The sequence below is a fragment of the Harpegnathos saltator genome, unplaced genomic scaffold (genome assembly GCF_003227715.2).
Source record: "Harpegnathos saltator strain DR-91 unplaced genomic scaffold, Hsal_v8.6 scaffold121, whole genome shotgun sequence".
Taxonomy (NCBI): Eukaryota; Metazoa; Arthropoda; class Insecta; order Hymenoptera; family Formicidae; genus Harpegnathos; species Harpegnathos saltator.
Genome location: NW_020229897.1, coordinates 937,586 through 960,424, shown reverse-complemented (window position 1 = coordinate 960,424; position 22,839 = coordinate 937,586). Strand labels below are relative to the sequence as shown.

At 31.8% G+C, this 22,839-nt stretch overlaps 6 protein-coding genes across 10 annotated transcripts; 4 read left to right on the top strand and 2 right to left on the bottom strand.

Annotated features, from left to right (window-relative positions):
* The first annotated feature begins 9 nt into the window (after window positions 1-9).
* On the top strand, window positions 10-4,029 carry Cog2 (conserved oligomeric Golgi complex subunit 2). Its single transcript, XM_011148580.3, has 11 exons — window positions 10-250; window positions 368-595; window positions 720-986; window positions 1,054-1,355; window positions 1,458-1,575; window positions 1,672-1,994; window positions 2,071-2,137; window positions 2,263-2,443; window positions 2,528-2,807; window positions 2,923-3,103; window positions 3,183-4,029. The coding sequence occupies exons 1-11, from the start codon at window positions 179-181 to the stop codon at window positions 3,264-3,266; spliced, it is 2,103 nt and encodes a 700-aa protein (XP_011146882.1). The 5' UTR covers window positions 10-178; the 3' UTR covers window positions 3,267-4,029.
* Window positions 3,447-6,508, bottom strand: fsd (transmembrane protein fates-shifted). 2 transcript variants are annotated; one of them, XM_011148579.3, is made up of 8 exons: window positions 5,981-6,508; window positions 5,659-5,739; window positions 5,286-5,375; window positions 5,138-5,215; window positions 4,891-5,032; window positions 4,627-4,834; window positions 4,308-4,478; window positions 3,447-4,226 (listed from the first exon to the last, which is right to left on the bottom strand). In XM_011148579.3, the coding sequence occupies exons 1-8, from the start codon at window positions 6,045-6,047 to the stop codon at window positions 3,969-3,971; spliced, it is 1,095 nt and encodes a 364-aa protein (XP_011146881.1). In that variant the 5' UTR covers window positions 6,048-6,508; the 3' UTR covers window positions 3,447-3,968. The 2 variants fall into 2 exon arrangements, with proteins under 2 accessions (XP_011146881.1, XP_019698964.1); XM_019843405.2 differs by having other exon boundaries at window positions 5,138-5,212; window positions 5,981-6,507.
* Window positions 6,509-8,353: 1,845 nt separating this feature from the next.
* Window positions 8,354-10,405, top strand: alphaSnap (Alpha-soluble NSF attachment protein). The gene is made up of 5 exons (XM_011148577.3): window positions 8,354-8,623; window positions 9,136-9,332; window positions 9,426-9,691; window positions 9,856-10,029; window positions 10,109-10,405. The coding sequence occupies exons 1-5, from the start codon at window positions 8,532-8,534 to the stop codon at window positions 10,256-10,258; spliced, it is 879 nt and encodes a 292-aa protein (XP_011146879.1). The 5' UTR covers window positions 8,354-8,531; the 3' UTR covers window positions 10,259-10,405.
* A 3,587-nt stretch (window positions 10,406-13,992) lies between these two features.
* Window positions 13,993-15,993, top strand: aurB (aurora kinase B). Of its 2 annotated transcripts, none has more exons than XM_011148573.3 (7): window positions 13,993-14,136; window positions 14,335-14,473; window positions 14,747-14,938; window positions 15,007-15,141; window positions 15,218-15,376; window positions 15,509-15,740; window positions 15,821-15,993. In XM_011148573.3, the coding sequence occupies exons 2-7, from the start codon at window positions 14,361-14,363 to the stop codon at window positions 15,917-15,919; spliced, it is 930 nt and encodes a 309-aa protein (XP_011146875.1). In that variant the 5' UTR covers window positions 13,993-14,136; window positions 14,335-14,360; the 3' UTR covers window positions 15,920-15,993. The 2 variants fall into 2 exon arrangements, with proteins under 2 accessions (XP_011146875.1, XP_011146876.1); XM_011148574.3 differs by having other exon boundaries at window positions 13,995-14,132.
* Pus10 (Pseudouridine synthase 10) lies at window positions 15,994-18,501 on the bottom strand. 2 transcript variants are annotated; one of them, XM_011148576.3, is made up of 8 exons: window positions 18,273-18,501; window positions 17,978-18,126; window positions 17,814-17,918; window positions 17,422-17,729; window positions 17,118-17,320; window positions 16,900-17,025; window positions 16,622-16,814; window positions 15,994-16,459 (listed from the first exon to the last, which is right to left on the bottom strand). In XM_011148576.3, the coding sequence occupies exons 2-8, from the start codon at window positions 18,116-18,118 to the stop codon at window positions 16,027-16,029; spliced, it is 1,509 nt and encodes a 502-aa protein (XP_011146878.1). In that variant the 5' UTR covers window positions 18,119-18,126; window positions 18,273-18,501; the 3' UTR covers window positions 15,994-16,026. The 2 variants fall into 2 exon arrangements, with proteins under 2 accessions (XP_011146878.1, XP_011146877.1); XM_011148575.3 differs by having other exon boundaries at window positions 15,995-16,459; window positions 18,360-18,501.
* A 1,453-nt stretch (window positions 18,502-19,954) lies between these two features.
* On the top strand, window positions 19,955-22,787 carry Socs36E (Suppressor of cytokine signaling at 36E). Of its 2 annotated transcripts, none has more exons than XM_019843409.2 (5): window positions 19,955-20,622; window positions 20,707-21,020; window positions 21,116-21,355; window positions 21,464-21,730; window positions 22,209-22,787. In XM_019843409.2, exons 1-5 carry the CDS (start codon window positions 20,148-20,150, stop codon window positions 22,497-22,499), a joined length of 1,587 nt encoding a protein of 528 aa, XP_019698968.1. In that variant the 5' UTR covers window positions 19,955-20,147; the 3' UTR covers window positions 22,500-22,787. The 2 variants fall into 2 exon arrangements, with proteins under 2 accessions (XP_019698968.1, XP_019698967.1); XM_019843408.2 differs by having other exon boundaries at window positions 21,095-21,355.
* Window positions 22,788-22,839: the final 52 nt, after the last annotated feature.

Below are 22,839 nucleotides of genomic sequence, written 5' to 3'. Positions count from 1 at the left end.
GCTAAAAAGAACATACCAATAAAGATTAGCGACTGAAAATCTTTAAGTATCGAATATATTGAAGTTTGCAGCGACAAAGAAATTAACTATTATTTTATCACAAGTGTGGAGGGCAGAGATGATCATTTTTAGTTAATTTCGAGTTAAAAAGTATTTTACAAGATATAAATACACAATTATGTCTAACAATAATATTACTTTGCCAAAAGCTCCAAAAGATCTGTGCTTTTCTGAGCTTGATTTTATACAGGTTTGATTCAATTATTGCCAAATTTATTTATTTAAATAATAATCAACTTTCCACCAATATAATTTAACATATATGCATATGTATTAGCTACGTTATTTTATACATATTTTATTGTAGGATAATTTTGATGTTGATGCTTTTTTGCAAGAGCATAGAAAAAATGGCAAGCTTGAGACAATGCGTGATGATCTTGGCATGTACTTGAAACTATTGAGATCTGCCATGATTGATCTAATTAATAGGGATTATACAGATTTTGTGAACCTATCCAGTAATTTAATTGGTCTGGATAAAGCTATTAATGATTTGCAATCACCGCTAGGACAGCTGAGAGAAGAAATTATGGTAAACTAGAGAAGAATGTATATAAAAAAATATTAATTTTACTCTTTATAGTTGCATTCTTAATTTATAATATATAGTTTACTTGTAATAACAAAATTATTTCTCAATTTTTCATTTCTGACAGCAAGTATGGCAAGCCTTGGATGATGAAATTATAGCTATTTCAACTAATTTAAATGACAATCTGAAAATCAGAGAACGTAAACAAAGTTTAAACAGTTTACAATATGTATACAAATCACTGAAGAAGCTTTCTTCCATATTATCTATGAAAACATTTATGGAACATCCTACTAAGATTGATATTTTAGAACAAGCAGCAATTGAAGTGAATCAATTAAAATTTCATACATCTAGGTGCAAATTAGATATCTCAGTGGATCAAGAAAAGGTATATATTTTTATAAAAAAAAGTGGTAAACAAATTATAATCAATTAAAATAATTGTTTTGTAACAGGAAAGCACTGAATTAGAAAACTTATATTTAACTTGCCTGAATGAGTTATTCTTAGCATGTATACAGGAAAAGAATTCAAATTTGACGATTCGTTGCCTTAGAATTTATGTTACACTTGACAAAATATCAAGTACTGAGGAATTAGTGAGATATGAATTGATAAGACCATTAATTTATAATATGATTAATGAAGAGAATCTTCAAACTGATCCACTTGGTCTACAAAGTATTTATCACAAGCTACTAAACATTCTAAATGTAGAATTGAAACAACTATTAGATATTACTCTATATTCTGACAGGTATTTGTTGTATTTATATTATGTTTATCTCGTTGATTTATAAATGTACTTATAAATATATTTAATTAATACAATGGTTGTTATAATAAATGTTGATTACAGAATATCTGTGAAAGGATTTAATTTTTTGGTGAATAGCTTTTGGGTTGAAGTCGAGGAAAAAATTGAGCAATATATAAAATCTATTTTTGCTCCTGGAGATCCAGTATTGTTTCATAAGGTAGATAGAATCTTTCTAAATATGTTTTTCATAAAGAAGAGTATATAAATTAATATATTATATTATATTAATATATTATATAAATTATAATTTTAGAGATATACAGCTACGTTAGAATTTTTAACAAAATTAGAAATGGAATGTGTCACATCTGAAACTTTAGCAGCATTGAGGAATCATCCACAATATAAAGGTTTTCTTAAGAAATGGAATTTACCAGTATATTTTCAAATTCGATTTCAAGAAATAGCTGGATACGTGGAAACAATATTAACCGAAGCAGTATCACCAGATTCAGTCAAGGGTAGTCTGACTTCACTGATACAAAAAGATTTTTCACTTCATGCAACTTGCATAATTTGGGATAATTTACTAAGAATTTGGGCTGATGATATCTACTTGTACCAATTATTTCACAAGTGAGCAATTATTCAGTAAAATTGTTTTCTTATAAAATTAATAACATTGTTTATGCTACTAACATTAATGTTACAGGTTTTGGAAACTCAGCCTTCAAATTTGTTCGAGATATCAGACTTGGTGTCAAAATGCAATAAAACAAGTATGTTTTCATTTTTACTTTATTATAACGTGATTTTTGCATATAAACTATAAATCTGAAAATTATTTTTATGAATATAGTATCTTACTATACATGATAAAATAAGGTATATATCTTATTTGAAGGTATGGCCTGTAATAAATGAAACTAACAATTCAAATGACTTTGAGCATTCTACAAGATTGAGTTTTCTAGTATATTTATACACTGATATAGAGAAACTAGTAAATGCATTGCCATCCTTCTTACAAATGGTAAAATACAAAATTAAAGATGGGAATGCTACTATATTTAAATTATTAGAAGGTAATTATGTACAATGAACAAAAAATGTGATATATATTATTACAAAACGTGTTATTAACATTCGCTATATGGCTTCTGTTCCAGACTCTCTGAGTGAGACATCTAAAAGTCTAGTAAATTTTTTACCATCAGTTACAAGAGAGGTTGTGAATGAGCTCTCGGAACAATGTATAATACACTTGAAACAAGTCAGTGACATTCCTAGATTATTTAGAAGGACGAAACGAGATGTACCGACTAAACCTTGTTCTTATGTAAAAAATGCAATAGTTCCTCTTACCAATTTCCATGTAGATTATAATAAGATCATTCCCGAAACTATTGGTCACTGGTTAGAATTAACGTTGTCATCGCTAACAGAAAGGTAAATAATAAAAAAAAACAACAGAAGAACATATCAGATAAAATAGTTTAAGAAATATAAATATAAAAACACTTTAAAGGCATACATATTTTCTATATATTGAACTTGATTTTAGTTATTTGCTATTTGTTACGGATGTATTAACATCCGTACAAAAAACTGAAGAGAGTTTAAGAAGATTGAAGAAAATTCGCGACAAAACTACCGGGATTCTTTCTTCAGAATCACAAGGAACTAGCGACGACGAAAAGATACATATTCAACTTAAAGTGGACGTAAATGGTTACGCAAATATGGTAAAGTCATAAATATATATCATATCTATGAAATATAATATTTTTATATTTGCATAATTGTAATTTGCATAATTTTCAGATCGAAGATCTTAACATTTCTACTACTAATATACATCATCTGCAAGACCTGATAGATGCTGTAGAAGCAGCTATGAAAAAATGATGATTTTCAATTATATTACAACATGTGATTCAATAATGGATCAATAACAACGCCACTGTTTTGTCAATAATCAACGCTATTACGTGGACATATTGCAATGATACGTTAACTTGAATGAATGATATTCATCCAAACTTTATATCCTGGATGAATGACATACATCCAAACTTTATATCTAGCTATACATACGTGAGATTTTATTTTGAAGTATTACACATATTTTTCTTATACATTCTATGATGTACATAAGCGTCTTTATATAATTCACGTATATTGTCCTTATTATCTGTCTTTCATCCGTATAATTTTGTCGTAATTGATATGACAAAGTTATTCGTGTTTAAATATTAAGAAAAGGGTATTGATTGAAGCGAACGCATTATTTTACATTCATCATCTCATCAGTATACATGTATATGTAATCGTTTTATAAAATTTATAGATTTTTTCAACTTTATATACAAAGTACAGAATATTTGTATAGTAAGCTGATTAAAGATATATCTTTTTTTGATAAGTTTTATAATATATTTCGTGCCCAATAAGAAAAAATTAGTTTTTAGCAATTTTCAGGAAACAATTTCCTTTTCTTTTTTTATTTTTTCTTTGTTTCTTAATATTTTTTCTATTGGATACGAAATATATTGTGAAACTCATTGAAGAAGTGTTGCAACATTTAATCATCTGACTGTACAATGAGTCTTAATCAGAATCACTTTGCCGGAAATCGATCGTGTAAACTGCATCATGATGAGGATAATAGGGATCCCACCAATCTAAAATACGGTAACCAGTAACATCGCTAAGTATTACTTCATTGGTTAGTGTACTAGGAATAACAGATGTTCCAAATCCAAGTAGAAGTCGATATTTTCTATAACCGGGCATTAAGCTCATTGATACTGTTTGCAAGATTAATCCGATTACTGGCGGTAACATACAATATTTTAAGCAAGTTACCTGTGAATTATTAAACATGTTAAATGGAAATTGCAACATGTTCAGTTGTTGTAATGACTAAGAAAAATTTATATCACATACTCTGAGCACTTTGCAACCATTATCAGAATTCATAGCCACATCTTCCAACATTTCGATAAATTCAGTTTTTTCACTGTTACACTTTTTACTTTCCTTTAACGGACTATTATTTTTTGGAGCATTGGAAATCTCCTTTAGTTTGAAAAAGAAATACCATCGAATTTTTCCCTCCTAAAACATATCATGTTAAATATTGTACAAAAAGACTAGATTCTAAGTAATTGTATAATTACTGATAAAAACATGTAAACAAATATCTATATCATTTTTATCTAAATCAAGAGTTTAAGTGTTATTGAAGTATAACTTAAAAACTTACTTTATGCCACATATGGGTACATTTTCTTTTCACAAGGGAATGTGGTTCTTCTTGTCTTAGATAAGATACATCATCTATTTCACGTTGTAATAACCAAGTAAAGTAATTGTAATGTAATGCTCTGATAACACAAGCTCTTAATCCATGCTGGCGCATCATACATTCTGGTTGCAAACGCTCAGGTAAGTCTGGTACATATTTGTGATACCTAAAATTATAGATTTTATTTAAATCATATGTTACAAAGTAGTATAATTAACTTACACTTTGTATAGATGAAACCAGAATTTTGCAGTAGTGGTTACATAATAAGAACTTTTGCAAATTCTTGCAAACTTTCCTACAGTTTCAGGTGGTATGTACTCAGAAATTATAAACCATATGTCCAATGGATAATCAATGCCATCTATAAAATATAAAAAAAATGTTAAAAATATCTATTTATCATGTTGAAGATAAATTGTTCAAAACTTTAGAGTTTCTTTCAATGTATTATGACTATATATTTTACCTTTTTCTTTAGTATTATCTGTTTGACTAAGTGGCCTCCATTTTCTTCTACCTTTTCTTATATTGGTAAAAGATTCTGCTAAAAACAATTATTATATATAAAACAACTTTAAATAATATTCATCTGTTATATAATGCTTGTTACTTACCTTTGTCAATATTTCCTTTATTATCTTGTAATATGCTTTTATTTGTTTCATCCCATATATATCTTTCTTTCAATGTTGCTCCTTGTTTTACTAAATAAAATTTAAATAAATTACAAATAACATATATTGATTAAAAGCTAAGAAAATTTATTATAATAGAAAGAAGTATATTTGATTTCAATACAATTTACTTTTTTTAATCCAGTTTAGAATATAGCTGATATCTGATAACAACTTAATTCTTAACAAATGTTCAGAAAAATAAATTTTCTTATCAGATATTAAATATATTCTAAGCTAGATCGAGAACAAATCATTCAAACCATGTTGAAATAAAGTTTACAACATAAATTACTTATCAATGGTTCTTAACCTTTGATAGAAACACTTGTGGCTGCTTTTTTGAGTCTCGCATGGATTTGTAAAGTATTAGCAAAATCATCAATAGTTACATCTGTTGATATATAAGATTATAAAATATGATAAATACTATTCATAATCATCATAATATAATGTAAAACTCATTCTATCTAGGAAATAAATCAATTTCTTCTTATACAGTGAAAAAAAAATATAGAACAAGAGTAGCTTATAAATTCATATGTTAAAATAAAAATCTACACTGAACTCATTTTGCACCATATAACGATATGTAAATTAGATCTTATAAATAAGTTAGTAAATGGATACTTAACCTCCCAAATCGTCGGTCCTTTTCGTTTCAGTAGTTTTCTTGCACGTTTTCTTTCGTAAACTAGACATTGGTATTATATGCAATAAGCGATAATATACAGCGTTAACGTGCTAATTAATCAGGTACGTATTGTATGCAATTAAAAAAATCTATACAGTATATACACTAAAATACAGTATATACACTAATAATGCCGGCAAATGCGACTAGTTCCCATGGTTATCGACGAAGCCATTGACATGCAATTGACATGATTGTCATCGTCGATTTAGCTCGTTCGCCACGAATGTCATAACCGCTGTTAACGTCTGCCATCAGAAAGTGGAAGCAAATTGAAGAATCCTGATAAAATATCGTATCACATCACAACTGTCAGAAAAGATCATGGCACTTGCAGGTGTGTTATAGCGTATTCGAGTAGACCAGGACTGCGTCCGAAAATTTCACCCGGGTGGCTGGATGTATTCTCTCTTCCGTTTTGTATTCGGAAATGTTCGGAGATCTTTTCATGGGTCTGTTCTAGGGGTGGGCTATGTTCGAAAATACATCAATGTTTAAAATATTGATTAATAAAAAAGAAATTGAAATGACATCGATTATTTTCTAAAAAAAAATCGATTTACTGATTAATCGATTAAATTTGCAAAGTAAATATTTAAAAATTGGTTAGCAGCAGGTTAAATACTGCTAGAGGTGCGTTCGAAAATATCACTCGGATGCTCTCCTTGCTTTACATGTTGGATGCATTCTTAAATTCGCAACAGATGTAGCCGGCGTTATTCAATACTTATTTTTCACTGAATGTTAAACAAGGGCTGCGTTCCGATATTCACTGCCAGTACTGAAAATACATAGTTTGCATCACGTATACTATAGATTTTTAGTGCTGACAGTGAATATCGGAACGCAGCCAAGGATGAAATAATGCTAGTATTTTTCAGTATTTTTCAGTCTAGTTATACTATAGAAATCTGCGGATATTGCATACTGAACGCGACTAGCGACGTGCTATGAGCGATATCTAATGAGAGTTCTGTTTTAAGAAGAAAAAGCTTTCATTTCTTCTTTAAAACGGAACTCTTATTAGATATCATTTATTGTTCGTCGCTAATCGCGTCAGTGTGCGATTTTCGTAAATTTTATGGGCTTATAAAAATAAAAATCTAAACTAGGCACTTTTTGTAAACTTTTAGAATTGCATTTGGTAGTGCTCGTCGAGACAAAGAAAATGATACTTCGCTCGCGAATGACAACTTCATGTTTTTTGGAAAATGTAAACAATTTTTTCAGATACTTATGATGGTCGTAGAAAGTCGCGCGAAGTGTCATTTTCTTTGTCTCGACGAGCCGAATGCAATTCTAAAAATTCATAAAAAGCGCTTGGTTTAGATTTTCATTTTTATAGGTTCATGAAATTTATGAAAATCTAAACCAGCCGCTTTTTGTGAACTTTTAGAATAGCATTCAATTGTGCTCGACGAGATGAAGAAAATGACACCTCTCCTGACTTTCTACGACCACCGGAAGTATTCGAAATTCAGTGCTCCATGTTCGGAAAAAAGTAAACAATTTTTTCAGACACTTATTATGGTAACGATATATTTATACGATATTTACGATTATTTACACGCTATTTTTATATCGCTAGTAATCTGTATTGCGATCGTAATCGAAGTATAAATAATATGGGATAAAGCGGGAAGCACACACTTTTACATAAAGGCATAATGCACGACGAAATAAATCAATCAGACTCCTCATTTCTATTGCCACGCTTGAAATGAAAGACTCTGATTGGTCCATTTCCCTATGCGTTGTGCATTATGCCTTTATGTAAAAGCGTGTGCTTCCCGCTTAAGGGCAAGAGCACAGACTTCTGTATAACTCATAAAGGCTCATCTACAATAGCTGTAAGAGTAAGGCTGTAAGGCTGTAACGTAAGCTGTCAGCGAATGAAAATATTTCATTTCGTGTCTTGCAACCTTACAGCCTTACTCTTACAGCTAATGTAGACGAGCCTTAAGAGCAATACAAAACGCATAAGAGAATCAACCATTCAGAGTTCTTCATTTCTATCCTGAGGAGGGAAATGAAGAAAACTAATTGGTTTATTCTCTTATGCGTTATGTATTATGTGTTATGCAAAAGCTTGTGCTCTTGCCCTAAATGTTTATGTTATCTTCAGCATAGCTAAAATATTCGGTATTATCATCGCTCTTTAATTACCTCCGGGCCCCTCGGGACCTCCTTGGCGAATACGAAAATTTTCCAGGGCTGTCAGTCTTTATATTACTTCGTCGGTAATATCGGTCTATAAGTCAATAGTTCGCTATCTAGTAAAATCGCATATTCTGTGGCTTACCCGGAATATACAGTGCTCGTTGCACTTGCGATTCGTCACTGTTTGGTGAGCTAGTCAAGTCTAGTTGTTTAGTGACGTGACGTCGTAGCAGTGTGCACGGAGTTGAAGGGATAGCAGTTATTGAATAAAGTTGATGAATCGGAACATCTGAAAAATTCCACGGAGAAACGGATAATCAGGGACGATCATCATGGCCGACAACGAACAGAAAGCATTACAACTGGTAGCTGAGGCTGAAAGAAAGCTATCGTCGTCGAGGAGCTTCTTCGGCTCTCTGTTTGGGTGAGCTAACAATCGCATTGATTCGTCACTTGAACTCGCCCGGATCTCTCTTAATAAATTACTCGCATTTCATTTTGTATCTTGCGTCACTTGCTTGCGCAATTATATTTGTAGATTTAAAAAAATCTCATTAGATTCTTCCATTCGATCGTATTACAATTTAGTTTCCTTCGTTTAATACAATCACAAGCATAAATCATTTATATGTGTGCATGTTATATACACGATATGTCACATATATGTAACTTCTATGGACAATATTGTTGGCAGATATGACTAAGATTCTGTGTGCCACAAGATTTCTCAATTATTTATGATATCTCTTCGGAAATTCTAATTGTTCGCATGCTTATTATATAGATAAATTAAGTTTTAATTAATTTTACTCATTGTCAAACCTGTTATTATTAAGAACTATATACTATTAACATATATATTTTTGTCCTATTAATATTATATAATGTTATATAATGTTATATAATGAGTCAGTAAGTCAATAATTAACTTTACAGAAGTTCATCAAAAGTTGAAGAAGCAGTAGAATGTTATCACCGAGCAGCAAATATGTTCAAGATGGCAAAGAAGTGGAGTTCAGCAGGAAAAGCATTTTATGATGCAGCAGATTTGCATGCCAAAGCTGGTAGTCGTCATGATGCAGCTAACAATTATGTAGATGCAGCCAATTGCTTTAAAAAATCTGATACAAATGGTAATGATTAATAAGAATAATTTTGAATTAGAACAATTAGTTATTGATTTAATTATAAAATAAGCAACTTGATATTATTTGGTATCATTCCAGAGGCAATCAGTTGCTTGTTAAAAGCTATTGAAATTTATACTGACATGGGTCGTTTTACAATGGCAGCTAAGCATCATCAAAGTATAGCTGAAATTTATGAAAGTGAAGCAGTTGATTTGGAACGTGCAGTACATCATTATGAGCAAGCAGCGGATTATTTTCGTGGTGAAGAAAGTAATTCCTCTGCAAACAAGTGTCTTCTAAAAGTTGCGCAATATGCCGCACAACTTGAGAATTATGATAAGGCTATTCAAATTTATGAGCAGGTAATATGTAGAAATATTTATAGCGATAACAAGATTGAGGAGATATAGTAAAGAAACGCAACATAGTCAAGTTTTTTAAAAATGTCTACTTTTGTGATGTATCATGCTTTTTGTGTGTGTGTAAATTTTTACAAATTTAATTATAATATTAACTTATTCTATAGGTTGCCACCGCATCATTAGAGAGTTCCCTGTTAAAATACAGTGCTAAGGAATACTTCTTTCGTGCTGCATTGTGTCACTTATGTATAGATGCATTAAATGCTCAACATGCTATTGAACGTTATCAGGAACAGTATCCTGCTTTCCAGGATTCTAGAGAATATAAACTGATAATGGTACTTTATTTTTCTTTTCTTATATTAATTATATCATTGCTTGCATACTATTTAATAATTTGTGGACATACATTTACAGACACTGATCGAACATTTGGAGGAGCAAAATCTTGAAGGCTTTACAGAAGCAGTGAAAGAATACGACTCAATCTCAAGATTGGATCAATGGTATACAACAGTATTATTACGTATAAAGAAGCAAGTTAACGATAATCCAGATCTACGCTGATCAGTTTCTTATTTACTCTTTTTTGGCAACAATATTATTACTCTAACTCCATGTATATTGATTTTTAAATCATGCTTTATTTTCTGTGAAAATTATTAAATAATTCCATTTTTATATCCAAATATAATCGCTCATGTTGCTCCATTATATACTTTCAACTATTTTGATTATTGTTCATATATTTTTAAAATTTTTAAATATTCACAAAATCATAAAAAATTACAATATGTAAGATGTAATCATTTAAAATGTTGCAGATTTCATTGTTATTCTTTTTCATTGCTGATACATAGCCTTAATGTTGCTTCTGCGACTTTTATTGTAAAATAATAGCTGAAAATTTGTACTATATTTTTCCTCAAATTAATACTTTATGAATTAATTTAATCAAGATTACAGACTTTAGATTCCAAAAGCTTAAATTAGAAAATGCAAATAGCATATTAAATTCGTAGAGCTTCAATTATTTTTTTATGCGTATCTTGGTTATTTTATAATAAAAATTTATCCACTTGTATATTTTTCTTCTCTACTCATAATAGTAAAGAGCAGGTATTAATTGTTATTTATTTATGTGTGTGTGTGTGTATATATAAGTATATATATATATATATATATATATATATATATATATATATATGTATGTATGTATGTATGTATGTATGTATGTATGTATGTATGTATGTACGTATGTATGTGTGTATGTATGTGTGTTACATTTATTGAGAAATATCTTTATTTTATTTCTATGTAAGAATAATTGTTAACAGTCCCATTTGTTTTTGGGCTTTTTATGGCAAAGGAATGAGATACAGTCATCATTTATCATCCTTGCACTGCCAGAGTATTAAATGCAAATACGTGTAGCAAATGTGTAGTGTTAAATTGGAACATTTTGATTTAAATTTCATTTCTTTATATTTGTTTCCGTCTGGTCTTTTTCCATTTTATATTTGATTCAAACTGTAGCTGCTGTTTATAGTTTACCACTTACATTAATAGCTATTACATATAACAATGCATATTCCTTCCTAATATCTAATTAGAAAAACACATCAATATAACTGTTATACAATGTTTTCTGCAATAATATAGCACTGTATCTAATTGCTAGTATTCATCGCCTATGAATAAATGTATTCTTATAAGGTGTCAACTATATGGAAGAAAGGTAAAACAGGGAACACAAACATAAGATGCATTTATAATCGGAATACAATAACCGATTAGGCATACACATTTTTCTTTATGTTACCTTATTACTACTTATCATAATTATTTTCCTTAATATATATTAATTGCAAAAATTAACGTAATATTTATATACATCGTAAATACAATTATAATTTACGATGCGTTTGTTTAAACTTTCTGATTTCACTTCAATAATGTAAGAAGTGCGAAATATAAATAACATCATGAAAATTTCTTGTATGTATTGTAGCAGTGTTGCAAGGTACACGAGCATAGAGTTAACTTAGTAAATATAATGGTGGACACATTGATTTAACGATGGTCGCATCGAGGTATTTGCATTTTATATAAAAGCAAGTATATATTGGTACAATATATCTCGAAGATATATACAATAAAATTCCATTGTTCATTAGAAGTAGAGAGAATCTTTGCATGCACGCGAAAAATAAATCACGCACTAGCGTGTAAGCATATGTATACTTATTGAAAACAAAAGAAAAGACATACATAATAAAAGTTTCAGACTTTACGCACAGTATACATTGTTTTCCAGTGAAAACGAAAAAAACAAGACCCAGACGAAATCTTTGTATAATTTTAATGTAAAGACCTATGTGATAAATGGTATTTTAATTATTGCGTTTTATATAGTACGCCTATTGCATTTGTGTACATTTATAATAACTATATGGATTTAATTTGTTTGATTGTTCTGATTTGCAGTTATTAGTACATGTTTTAAGTTTTGAATCACATATAATTACGCCTAAAAGTATAATGTTCACACAAGATTTATCACACAGGTGTTGATATGTTTGCCCTATTACTTATGTAGCCACGTTTATTCATATAATTTATGTAAATTAAATACGCTTGTAAATAACAAGGACAAGGCAATGCTGTACGCAACGCAATATTTTATTAAATTGTACCTTGTAAAAATGCGCTAGTCTATTAATCATATATGTTTCTTTATATGCGTTTTGTATTCCTTAGAGAAGTGTTTAACATCATCTGCTGTATAATTATGAATGTGGATTAATATACGTTACACACATGCAAAAATAAAAATAGCATTGTTTATCTTGTATGCTGTCGATCATTCACATGATCAATAACCATGAATCATTAGAAATTCTTTCGACATGTAACGCACGCATACTTATATCTTTTAATGTATGATGAAATATTTATGTTATTGCGTTGTTTACTGGTATACTTGAATGTATTATTAATTATAGACAGGGGATATATATATATATATATATCAGATAAAGTACACATATATCTATGTAATCACGACGAATAGACTTACATCTTTTGTGTAAACCTAATTTATTGTATGTAATACGCTTTTAACCTTCTTTTGCTTTGTTTTGATTGTTAACATTTAAATAAGTATCATCGTTGATTAGTTACATTTCGTTGGAATATTTGGATATAATCAGTTAATGTAGTAGTATTTATTCTGCATTCTGTTCAGAAATAAAGAATATATATAGCGATTAAATTTTCTGATATAATAAATATGTTTAGGAAGGCTATGTAAGATCCTATTATATAGTGAATAATCTGCCTAATAAATACTACATATAGAGATTATATTATTACATATATTATTTATATAATACTACGAAAAGATTAAAATATAACTAAAATACATTATAATTAATTAAATCTAAATATTAAAATATAGTTAAAACATAATTAAAATAACTAATTTTAATTTCAAACTTCGTTGAAATTATTAAATAAATAACCAAAGCTAAATATAATCTAACCTTTTCGTTTAATTTTTTATTCTAAAAAATATTGCATACAAATATGACCTTTTGATAAGAATAATAAAGAAATAATTACAAGACAATTATTAACGTTTCAATACATAATGAGACAGGATGGGCCATTTAAGTTAATAATGCGAAATATCTCAAAAATGAAGCATTGAAAAAAGAAATGTTTTAAATAAAAGTTATAAAGGAGACGTATAATGGTGCCTTTGGTTTGACCTTGAAACGTGCATTTAAGATCAGATGAAGGTCAACTTAACTTTTTTTTAATGAAAACCCCAATTTTTTATTATATCTTCTTTTTCTACCAATTAATTTGAACAGCTTTTGTCTGAAACATTTTTTTATTTGCCTAATATTTTTTAAGATATTTAAGAAAAACTTGGTAAGTTTCTGAATATTTAACTTTCGATATCTCGATAATTATTTATCGGAAGAAAAAATAATACTAGATTTATTTATTCTACTTGTTGGTCACAAGAATATATTGTTACAATAGTACCCTAACTTTTGTTAACTTATCGATTTTTGAAAATTTCAAAATCATCAAATTATTACCATCCATGCTTATTTCGAGCTATGTTTCATATTCTGGCCACGATATTCCTAAGAGGACGCTAATGCACAGCGAGATTTCTCTGGTACTCTAAATCCCATAAGGCTAACAATCTTTATTAATATCTTGTCAGTGACTAAACACAGCCAATATAGATGTCGCTGGTTATCATATGTTTGAAAATTCAAACAAAAAAATGTCAGTTACCAATGTGCTCCATGAGATGTGGTTACAGGAAGTGCAAAAGTTGGAAACTTTTTGCTGGAATTCTTCAACGTTTTATTATTTTTAATATTACGTTGATATTTTTGTATATCTAAGTCGACTGAAAGTGAGTAAGTAACGATGAAATAATATAACATTTTGAAAAATTCGTGGTAAACTTAACATAATAATAAATATTGATAGTGTATAGAGGAATTTCTGTTACATAGGTTAAATATTATGTTGTATACCTGTCATTTAGTACACAAACAAATAGATATAATTACTTTATTAGTATGTTATATTATGTTTTTCCTTTGGTTATATAGAGATATTGATTAATATACTATTCGTAATGGCCAGTGGACAAATATTTAAAATGCCATTGATTTCATCTCATGAACATAAAGAAGCTATTCATGACACAATTTATAAAATGATGGAACATATCAACAACAGAGGTCTAAGGTATACTTTATCATGGTTATGAATATCATAATTATAAAGCAATTTTAAGGTCAAAAGTTGAAAAAATACTTTAGTTGATATTTAGACCTATTAAAATATGAAATAATTGTTTATAATTTAATAACAGAAGTTAAATATTATAACTATATTATTTATATTTTCACAAGGTTATAGTTAGTTTAAGAGATCATATAAAATAGATAGAATATTTAAAAAATATCCTATCGGACAATTATTCTTTTAAAAGTTTACTTCTTTTATATTGTTAAACAGATATCAATGGAGTTTAGATGATTTTGAAGTTGGATCACCTTTAGGAAGAGGAAAATTTGGCCGTGTATATCTAGCTAGAGAAAAGACCACTCAGTATATGGTAGCCTTGAAAACATTATACAAAGTTGAGTTAATAAAAGGACGTGTGGAAAAGCAAGTAATGCGAGAAATTGAAATACAAACACATTTAAGGTGTATATTCTAAATTTTATTATGTATATAAAAATTTTTCTTTTAGATAATGTTCATTTCATGTTTAGGCACCCACATATTCTTCAACTTCTAACATACTTCCATGACAATAAGAGAATCTATCTAGTTTTGGAGTTTGCTGCAGGAGGAGAACTATATAAAGAATTAAAACGTCAGCCAAATGAAAGATTTAGTGAACACTTGTATGTATTTTATGTGTTTGTACTTTATTCCCATTACTGCATATATAATATATATACTTATTTGAATGTTTCTCAGATCTGCTAAATATACTTATCAAGTAGCCGATGCTTTGGAATATTGCCACAGGAATAATGTAATTCACAGAGATATAAAACCTGAGAATCTATTACTTACATATGATGGAGATATAAAGCTAGCAGACTTTGGTTGGTCTGTGCATGCACCATCTTCAAAGTAAGCAATATATGTTAGGTTGATAGTTAAAGTTCTGTTTAATATTTTTTTATAATTGTTTATTTTTTAACATTATTCAAAAACTTTATTGGAACTGCAAGGACTTGATTAATATTAAAATAATTCTTTCAGGCGTAATACATTATGTGGAACACTAGATTACTTGCCACCAGAAATGCTAACAGGACAGACATATGACATCTATGTTGATCACTGGTGTCTGGGTATACTCTGTTACGAATTTCTCACAGGCCAACCACCTTTCTTAAGCTCTTCTCAACAAGAAACATATGCAAAGATAAAAACTATAAGTATGCAGTGGCCAGAACAGATTACACCTGGTGCTAAAGATCTTATTTCCAAAGTAAGATATGTATTTCAAATATTAGCATTGGAATATTCATAATAAAAATACTTAATTGACCTGCAAATTTAATTTTACAGTTAATCAAGAGAAAGAGTTCCGAACGAATCTCTTTGGCTACTGTTAAGAGACACTTTTGGATCTTACAGCATAAGGACTCACCTAGAACGAATGTATAGGTCAAAAGAATATTGTTAATTTTATAATGTATGAGATATATTTCTTTCTTTAATGACTTTATTACAATTTTACGACAAACAATATATAAAAATATTGAATACATATATTATGGCCAATTCAGATTAATACCTGTTACGTCTAACGCAACAATATCAACTTCTGCATTAAGAAAATCACATAGGCTCGGCTTAGTCCTGCCGTAATCTCCGTGTACAAATTCTTTAACATATGTACCCGCTTGTGTTTTAACATCGAGAACGAAAAATTTGTCAGCACTCTCGGAAGCAGTGCGTAACAATTTCGTCAATTCTTGAGGCTCCGCCCACCGTGCGCGCATCTTGTAAACAAAACGAGTACGCGGAGTTAAGGGTCGTCTGTGCAATACTCTTATTGGTGTTTTTTGAACGATCTTAATATTTTTCAATTTATTCAAGCTTTCCACTTGCGGCAAATTATCGCTCGCGCTTCGGCAGACACATAATGCTCGATAAAACTTCGTTTTGACATGCTCTCCTTCTTTAAGCTTCTGCAAATCAAATCTAAAACGCGCATGTATGTTTTAGATTGTGTTTCTTAAACGATATCTCAATTATCAATTCAATAATCCAATCAGTCAGTTCTTACTTACTGGGTAAATTTTCCGTGAAACTCACATTATTTTAATATGTCGGTTATTCAACAAAATTACATTGAAAACATACCTTGAGAGAACTTTTAATCCTGACGTTATTTGAACCTGTTTCGTCGATTGATTAATATTATTAGCTAGATACATCAAAAGCTCATCTGTGATATTTGTCATGCGAGGATTCAGCAACTCAACCGCGAACGGTCGACCATTATATATGTTTCGGACGTCAACGTCTTCTCTTCCAGATGATAAAAACTTTATAGCTGCATGAATATAAAAATTGTACAGTTTTGTTGAAAATATGAATATATATAGTAATAAATACAAGTCAATGCAACTAAAACATACATTCTGCTTTCACAGTTTCTGCAATAGAATTGCACAATAAGTCTTGTACTGAAGTTTCCACTTTTTTCTCACCATTTACAAACCACGGAGTTTGACTGAGTTCTCTCGAAAGTTTGTTGTAACGTCCTGAAATTCTGAAGCTATATAAGAAATTTTATGTTGCATTGCAGAGCTTGTAAATTATAGAATGATAAATAGCAGTTAAGCCACATCAATACCTCCTATAAAAATACTGCTATGAGAACACAGAACATTATCTACACGAATAAATGTCTGTGGTACAATCTGTGAAATTGTAAATTGCTGCAAAAGTTGCTCATCTGTTATCTCATTCAACAAAGTATCAATATTCTTTCTACTAAATATGTTATCATTATATTTTCTCTTTCGTTTGTTTTTATCATTCTTATGCTTCTGAATCCTGAAGATAACAATGAGACTAAGTAAGTTTCCTTCAGATATATTTACCACAAATGAATATGCTTCTTTTTTAAATTGTATAAATATTTAAACAATACTTACAATGCTTCAAATATTATTTCATCATCATCATATACCAAAAAAATCTCAATAAGTAAAGGTGATGGTGTTGACAAATCTGTATATTTTTTCATGGTTTGTTCAAGTTGTGGTGTTATAAATAACTTCCAAGTCTCTTTAATATTTTGTAGTTTTGCTTTAAGAAAACTTATAACAGACTCACAAATATTAGTTTCTTTGGATATATAAGCATACAATATGTGTTCTCTAAGTTTTATCGATACAGGAACAGTTAATGCACAAGTAAAAGTGTTGCAATCATAATCTTTTTGCTTTACTTTATCTGTTATCTATATGAACAAATAAAGCATATTAACTATCAATAGTACAAATTAAATAAGATTATATAGATGTATTGTGAATGTTCAACAAACCTTTGTAATTACATTTTCTTGTATTTTATTTTGAAGAATTCCTAAACATGTGATACAAGGTATTTCATCAGAAGAGAAATTGTCTTCTGTTTTGATGTAACCCATCTATAAGATCAAGATTATTATCGGTATTACATAGTACTTTAAATTAAGAACACACGTACCCGTGTTGCAAATTCAAAAGGTTTGATGTAACAGTCTGCCATTCGATGTCCAATAAAACGTAAACAACATCGCAAACAACAGCCTCGTGATTTTAAAAAATGGAAAACTATCTTCTCTTCTTCCGTCGAAATAGTATTCATCGTGATACCTAAATATTTATATATTGTTTAAATTATAATCTACGTTCCAAGTTCACATGTTACTATCGAGGATCTTAAAAACCATCTGGCTCAATTATGTAATTTTATACATAAAACATAACCTAATTTTCTACACATAATGAATATAACCTAACTTCAAACTTTTATTTCTCTGATGAACTTCCTATGTTAATGCAAAAAATGTACAGTAAAGAATTTTTTTAACAGAAAGATGCATTACCATCCTTTTGTATTAGCAAAGAGAAACTTAAGATAGTTAAGGCCGTTGCACGTAGAAGAATTTAACCGTAAATGTAAGGCCGCAAGAAAACTGACCAATCTCAGTCGATTATTCCTCTAGTACAAGGAGAACAATCGACTATGATTGGTCAGTTTTCTTACGACCTTACGGTTGCAGTTACAGATTTCTACGTGCAAAGGCCTTTATCGGGCAATATTGGAGGCATTAAAGCCAGCGGCATACGGTGCTTGTTTTCGTGCTGGATTGCTTGCTGGATGAAAATATTGCGTTGTGATTGGTACATTTCCGAAGATGGATGGAAATGCACCAATCAGAACGCAGTATTTTCATCCAGCAAGCAATCCAGTACGAAAACAAGCACCGTGTGCCGCTGGCTTTATTCTGCCTCTCTCTCACCCTCTCTCTTTCCCTCCCACTCCTCTATCTCTCTCTATTCTCTTTCCCGAGCCAAATGAATATCGTGCGAATAGACAGAAGACCTGTTCTGAAATTGGCTTCGGAAATTTTGCAAAAAGAAATATAAGAACGGCCATTGGGCCGGATTTTAAAGCCAGCGGCACAAGGTGCTTGTTTTTGTGCTGGATTGCTTGCTGGATGAAAATACTGCGTTCTGATTGGTACATTTTCGAAGATGGATGGAAATATCAATCAGAACGCATTATTTTCATCCAGCAAGCAATCCAGCACGAAGAAAACAAGCACCCTGTGCTGCTGGCTTTATACACTTTATTCATAGGGTGCGTTCCGTTTCACGCATATGCGCGCATTTATCTATAATTTATGTCACGTATATTATAAAAATGCGCGCTATGCGCAAAACGGAACGCACCCATACTGTGTTCGAACGAGAAAGTTCGTACACTAAACGCGCGACTTTCGAAGGCAAGACGGTGTTCTATAGCGCACATGTTCCCAATGACTCATCGTGATTAGGGAAAATGGCTGACGATCCGTCTTGAGATGTGTTTTGACAATTTTGCTTGATTGATCCCGATATGCCACGAAGACTTACGTCGTAAATGCAATTCCTACGTACCGTCGGCTAGGCGAAACATCTCAGTCGTGATGTGATTTAGCGCATTGCGATTGTGTCGAGTGCCTGAGTCATCCCGTTGTGGTCGCGACTGATTTGTTCGAACGTGTTTCGATCTGCCAACATCAAGAAAAGATACATAAAATTGAGAGACTAATATTGTTCTCCTTTTTTCTAATCTCGCTCCTCACGAGATTTATGAGGCAAGTCACATTGGTTGATACCGATTAGAATAAGAGAACGTGCAAGTACCATGAACATTATGTACGCGTTGTGTCCTCGTCGGTCTGTGACGAACGATTTTTTCATCATCAAGCTGTCGTTTCGCCTAAGAGATCGTCACGCTTCACATAATATTTGTATTTCGACGATGTGATAACGCGTCTGTGATAGCACACTTGTAGAATTGTTCCTGTAATGAATAGCAGAGATTTAAATGGCAATATGATAGATCTATTAAGCGATGCTGCTTGTATGTAAATGTCGTAAGCAGATATTTTTTGACAGCTTATACAATAGTTTCTGTTATTTTTGCAGGTGATAATGCAACAGACTTATTGTATCCTCTTGTATAGCATTTCCTGATACAGCTAGGTGGATGTGAGATCTGTAAAAAAGGAGTTGATTTAAATCATGCTGTAGAGATTTGCATTGTGTGTCTTTTGTAATTACTGTGATCATGATGTAAACAGAGGATCATTAAGGCAATAAAATGTCTACCATTCCAGTTAATAATGGGACAGCACTTTGCTAGTCTCAAAGAATTCTTTAGAATGGATGGTGAAAGACAGCCTACAGAGATATGTGCCAGTGCATTTAGCCAGCCATTGCCATTGGAGATGGTGAATCAGGATGGCATTGACAGTTTGCCTGAGAATGAGACCAATGGCAATGTACCTGTTATGAACTCTAATTTACTGCCAAACAGAGAATGCAAGCTGGAAGGGAATTTGGACAACGACCATTTGAACTTAGATTTAGACAACCATAATTCTAGATTTGAATCTTTATATAGTCAACCTGTCGAAGCGCAGGATACCAAGCAAGTTTGTAATAATGGCAATGTGACCAATGAGACACCATATAGACAGCAAGAGGCTTGCTGCAGTAGTTCAGGTGGTAGTAACAGTAGTAGCAGCTCTGAAGATAGTCCTGTGAATCCACCTTTAAGAAGATCTTCTAAAACTTTATCGTTCGGAAGGAGAAAAAGTATGTATCTGATTTATACATTGTTATCGTACTGCTTTGACATTCTGTTGCTAACATCAGTTGTATGACATATGATCCCATTAGACAAACCACGCAACAAGGATCAAAGTCCGGTCTGCAATCATGTTTTAACGTCGAAGAAGAAGCGCAGCAATTGGGTGCTGAAATTCAACTGCGCCAAGAGCAAAAACTCCAAAAACACAGACATCATTCCCGGCCAAGGGAATAGTAATTCGGACTGTGTATGCACTGGTTACAGAAGAACCGAGGAACACCCCATGGGTGCGGGCATTGTATTTAATAGTCGTTCTGCACCGCAAAGTCCTGTTCTTGGGCCTCTGCCACCTAGCCCCGTGATTGACTTGTCGCGATTCAACCCTGAGGAGTTCCCTATGGAAGTACGTCTATTATATCTGAGGATTGATCTCTTATTGTAACGTCATATATTACGGATTCGATATCATCGTATCAGTTCCCTTCGTTTTTCTTGAAGGATTGCGATGAACGAGCACGAATGCAACGCGCTCGGGAAATGGAGGAAGGTGTTGAGCCGCCTCCTGGTTATAGGCCTAATTATCCTTCGGGAATCCAAGTTCATCCTAATGGGATAACGGTGGACAGTTTGGCGGCATTGTTCCAAGCACATGCCGGCATTCAAGCTGCTGCCCTCACAGCCTTGTCACAAATCGATTTTACATTAATTCCGAATATTGAGAGACCCGCGCACACGCAGGTAAGCGATTTCTTCAGCGATTACATCGTAACACGGCTCATTGCGCGCGTTCAATGCACGACCGCATGTGATTTTCGTACGTTCACATCCCGCTAATTTCTCACGCAGGTCGATTACGTGCATTGTCTCGTACCAGACCTGAGATCAATCACGGCCTGCTCCTTTTATTGGGGTAAGATGGATCGTTACGAAGCGGAGCGTCTGTTGGAGGGCAAGCAGGAGGGTACTTTCTTGTTACGGGATTCTGCCCAGGAGGAGTTCTTGTTTTCCGTGAGTTTCCGCAAGTATGGGCGCTCGTTGCACGCACGGATCGAGCAGTGGAATCACAAATTCAGTTTCGACTCTCACGACCCAGGAGTTTACGCTTCCGAAACAGTATGTATTATATGAGATTTCGCGAAAGTAAGATATACTTTATGCTATAAATCATATATGTGTCAATATATATTTAATTTTTTTCTATGATTTGTTTTTATGAAGAGTGGAGGAAAGGGTATAAAATTGAACATATCGACTAAGAAATTTTGCATTTTTCATATAAGATTAAATTATTATATTTTTATCACTCTAGTTTTTTGGAACAGATTTATGCAAAAGATGATAAAAGATCAGTTCTCCAGAACGACAAAAGTCATTTCATTTTACTTGAAAAGTCCGAGAGCAGCCTAATACTTTCAATCTTGCATATATATGTAAGGTTGAAGATAGTAAAAAATATTATTAAATAAATGTTAATTGTAATCTTCCCTCCCTCTTTTGTAAAGTCTTAAGAATCATAAAAATCACTATTTTAAATCGCAATCTTGCCTTACAAGTTGGAGTATTCACGATTGCCTGTGCACCCACCTTGCAGGTGTGCGGTTTAATCGAACATTACAAGGATCCGTCGTGCTGTATGTTTTTCGAACCTATGCTCACCATCCCGTTGCATCGGAATTTTGCATTTCCGCTACAGCACTTATGTCGAGCGGTGATAACCACGCGGACAACGTACGATGGCATCAACAAACTGCAATTGCCAAAAACGCTTAAGAGCTATCTCAAGGAATACCATTATAAGCAGCGAGTGCGTGTCAGGCGGTTAGACACGGAGACCGATCTACAAACAGACGGCAGATCCATATCATACTTACCCCTAATATGAATCTTCATATTCGGTAGAATTTATTGTACGTTGCGTAATTGTTTTCCTTAATCTCCACATCTCATACTGTCACGTACCACATACGCGGCGGGTACCGTGCATAGCATACCGTAATTAATACCGAAAACCATGACTTCGATACAGTTACACAGACCACGTCATCGCAATATTAGCAATAAAAACTAAAAAAAGTAAAGCATTGTACTCGTCTTATGCGATAATAGAGAGAGGGAGGAGAAGAGAGGAAAAGAGAAGAGAGGGAGGGAGGGGGAGGGAGAGAGAGAGAGAGAGAGAGAGAGAGAGAGAGAGAGAGAGAGAGAGAGAGAGAGAGAGAGAGAGA

What these genes read in the sequence shown, in the direction of transcription:
- Cog2 (XM_011148580.3), top strand. Translation starts at nt 179, where the DNA reads ATGTCTAACAATAATATTACTTTGCCAAAAGCTCCAAAAGATCTGTGC. An exon ending in CTGAGCTTGATTTTATACAG is followed by an intron (nt 251 to 367) that starts GTTTGATTCAAT and finishes ATTTTATTGTAG; the next exon opens with GATAATTTTGATGTTGATGC. An exon ending in TAAATGGTTACGCAAATATG is followed by an intron (nt 3,104 to 3,182) that starts GTAAAGTCATAA and finishes CATAATTTTCAG; the next exon opens with ATCGAAGATCTTAACATTTC.
- fsd (XM_011148579.3), bottom strand. Translation starts at nt 6,047, where the DNA reads ATGTCTAGTTTACGAAAGAAAACGTGCAAGAAAACTACTGAAACGAAA. An exon ending in AGATAATACTAAAGAAAAAG is followed by an intron (nt 5,033 to 5,137) that starts GTAAAATATATA and finishes TATATTTTATAG; the next exon opens with ATGGCATTGATTATCCATTG. An exon ending in ATGGTTGCAAAGTGCTCAGA is followed by an intron (nt 4,227 to 4,307) that starts GTATGTGATATA and finishes AATAATTCACAG; the next exon opens with GTAACTTGCTTAAAATATTG.
- alphaSnap (XM_011148577.3), top strand. Translation starts at nt 8,532, where the DNA reads ATGGCCGACAACGAACAGAAAGCATTACAACTGGTAGCTGAGGCTGAA. An exon ending in CTATTCAAATTTATGAGCAG is followed by an intron (nt 9,692 to 9,855) that starts GTAATATGTAGA and finishes CTTATTCTATAG; the next exon opens with GTTGCCACCGCATCATTAGA. An exon ending in GAGAATATAAACTGATAATG is followed by an intron (nt 10,030 to 10,108) that starts GTACTTTATTTT and finishes ATACATTTACAG; the next exon opens with ACACTGATCGAACATTTGGA.
- aurB (XM_011148573.3), top strand. Translation starts at nt 14,361, where the DNA reads ATGGCCAGTGGACAAATATTTAAAATGCCATTGATTTCATCTCATGAA. An exon ending in GAAAGATTTAGTGAACACTT is followed by an intron (nt 15,142 to 15,217) that starts GTATGTATTTTA and finishes AATGTTTCTCAG; the next exon opens with ATCTGCTAAATATACTTATC. An exon ending in GTGCATGCACCATCTTCAAA is followed by an intron (nt 15,377 to 15,508) that starts GTAAGCAATATA and finishes TAATTCTTTCAG; the next exon opens with GCGTAATACATTATGTGGAA.
- Pus10 (XM_011148576.3), bottom strand. Translation starts at nt 18,118, where the DNA reads ATGAATACTATTTCGACGGAAGAAGAGAAGATAGTTTTCCATTTTTTA. An exon ending in CTTTTGAATTTGCAACACGG is followed by an intron (nt 17,919 to 17,977) that starts GTACGTGTGTTC and finishes TTGATCTTATAG; the next exon opens with ATGGGTTACATCAAAACAGA. An exon ending in GGATTAAAAGTTCTCTCAAG is followed by an intron (nt 16,460 to 16,621) that starts GTATGTTTTCAA and finishes TGCGCGTTTTAG; the next exon opens with ATTTGATTTGCAGAAGCTTA.
- Socs36E (XM_019843408.2), top strand. Translation starts at nt 20,148, where the DNA reads ATGGGACAGCACTTTGCTAGTCTCAAAGAATTCTTTAGAATGGATGGT. An exon ending in CTGAGGAGTTCCCTATGGAA is followed by an intron (nt 21,021 to 21,094) that starts GTACGTCTATTA and finishes TCATCGTATCAG; the next exon opens with TTCCCTTCGTTTTTCTTGAA. An exon ending in AGAGACCCGCGCACACGCAG is followed by an intron (nt 21,356 to 21,463) that starts GTAAGCGATTTC and finishes TTTCTCACGCAG; the next exon opens with GTCGATTACGTGCATTGTCT.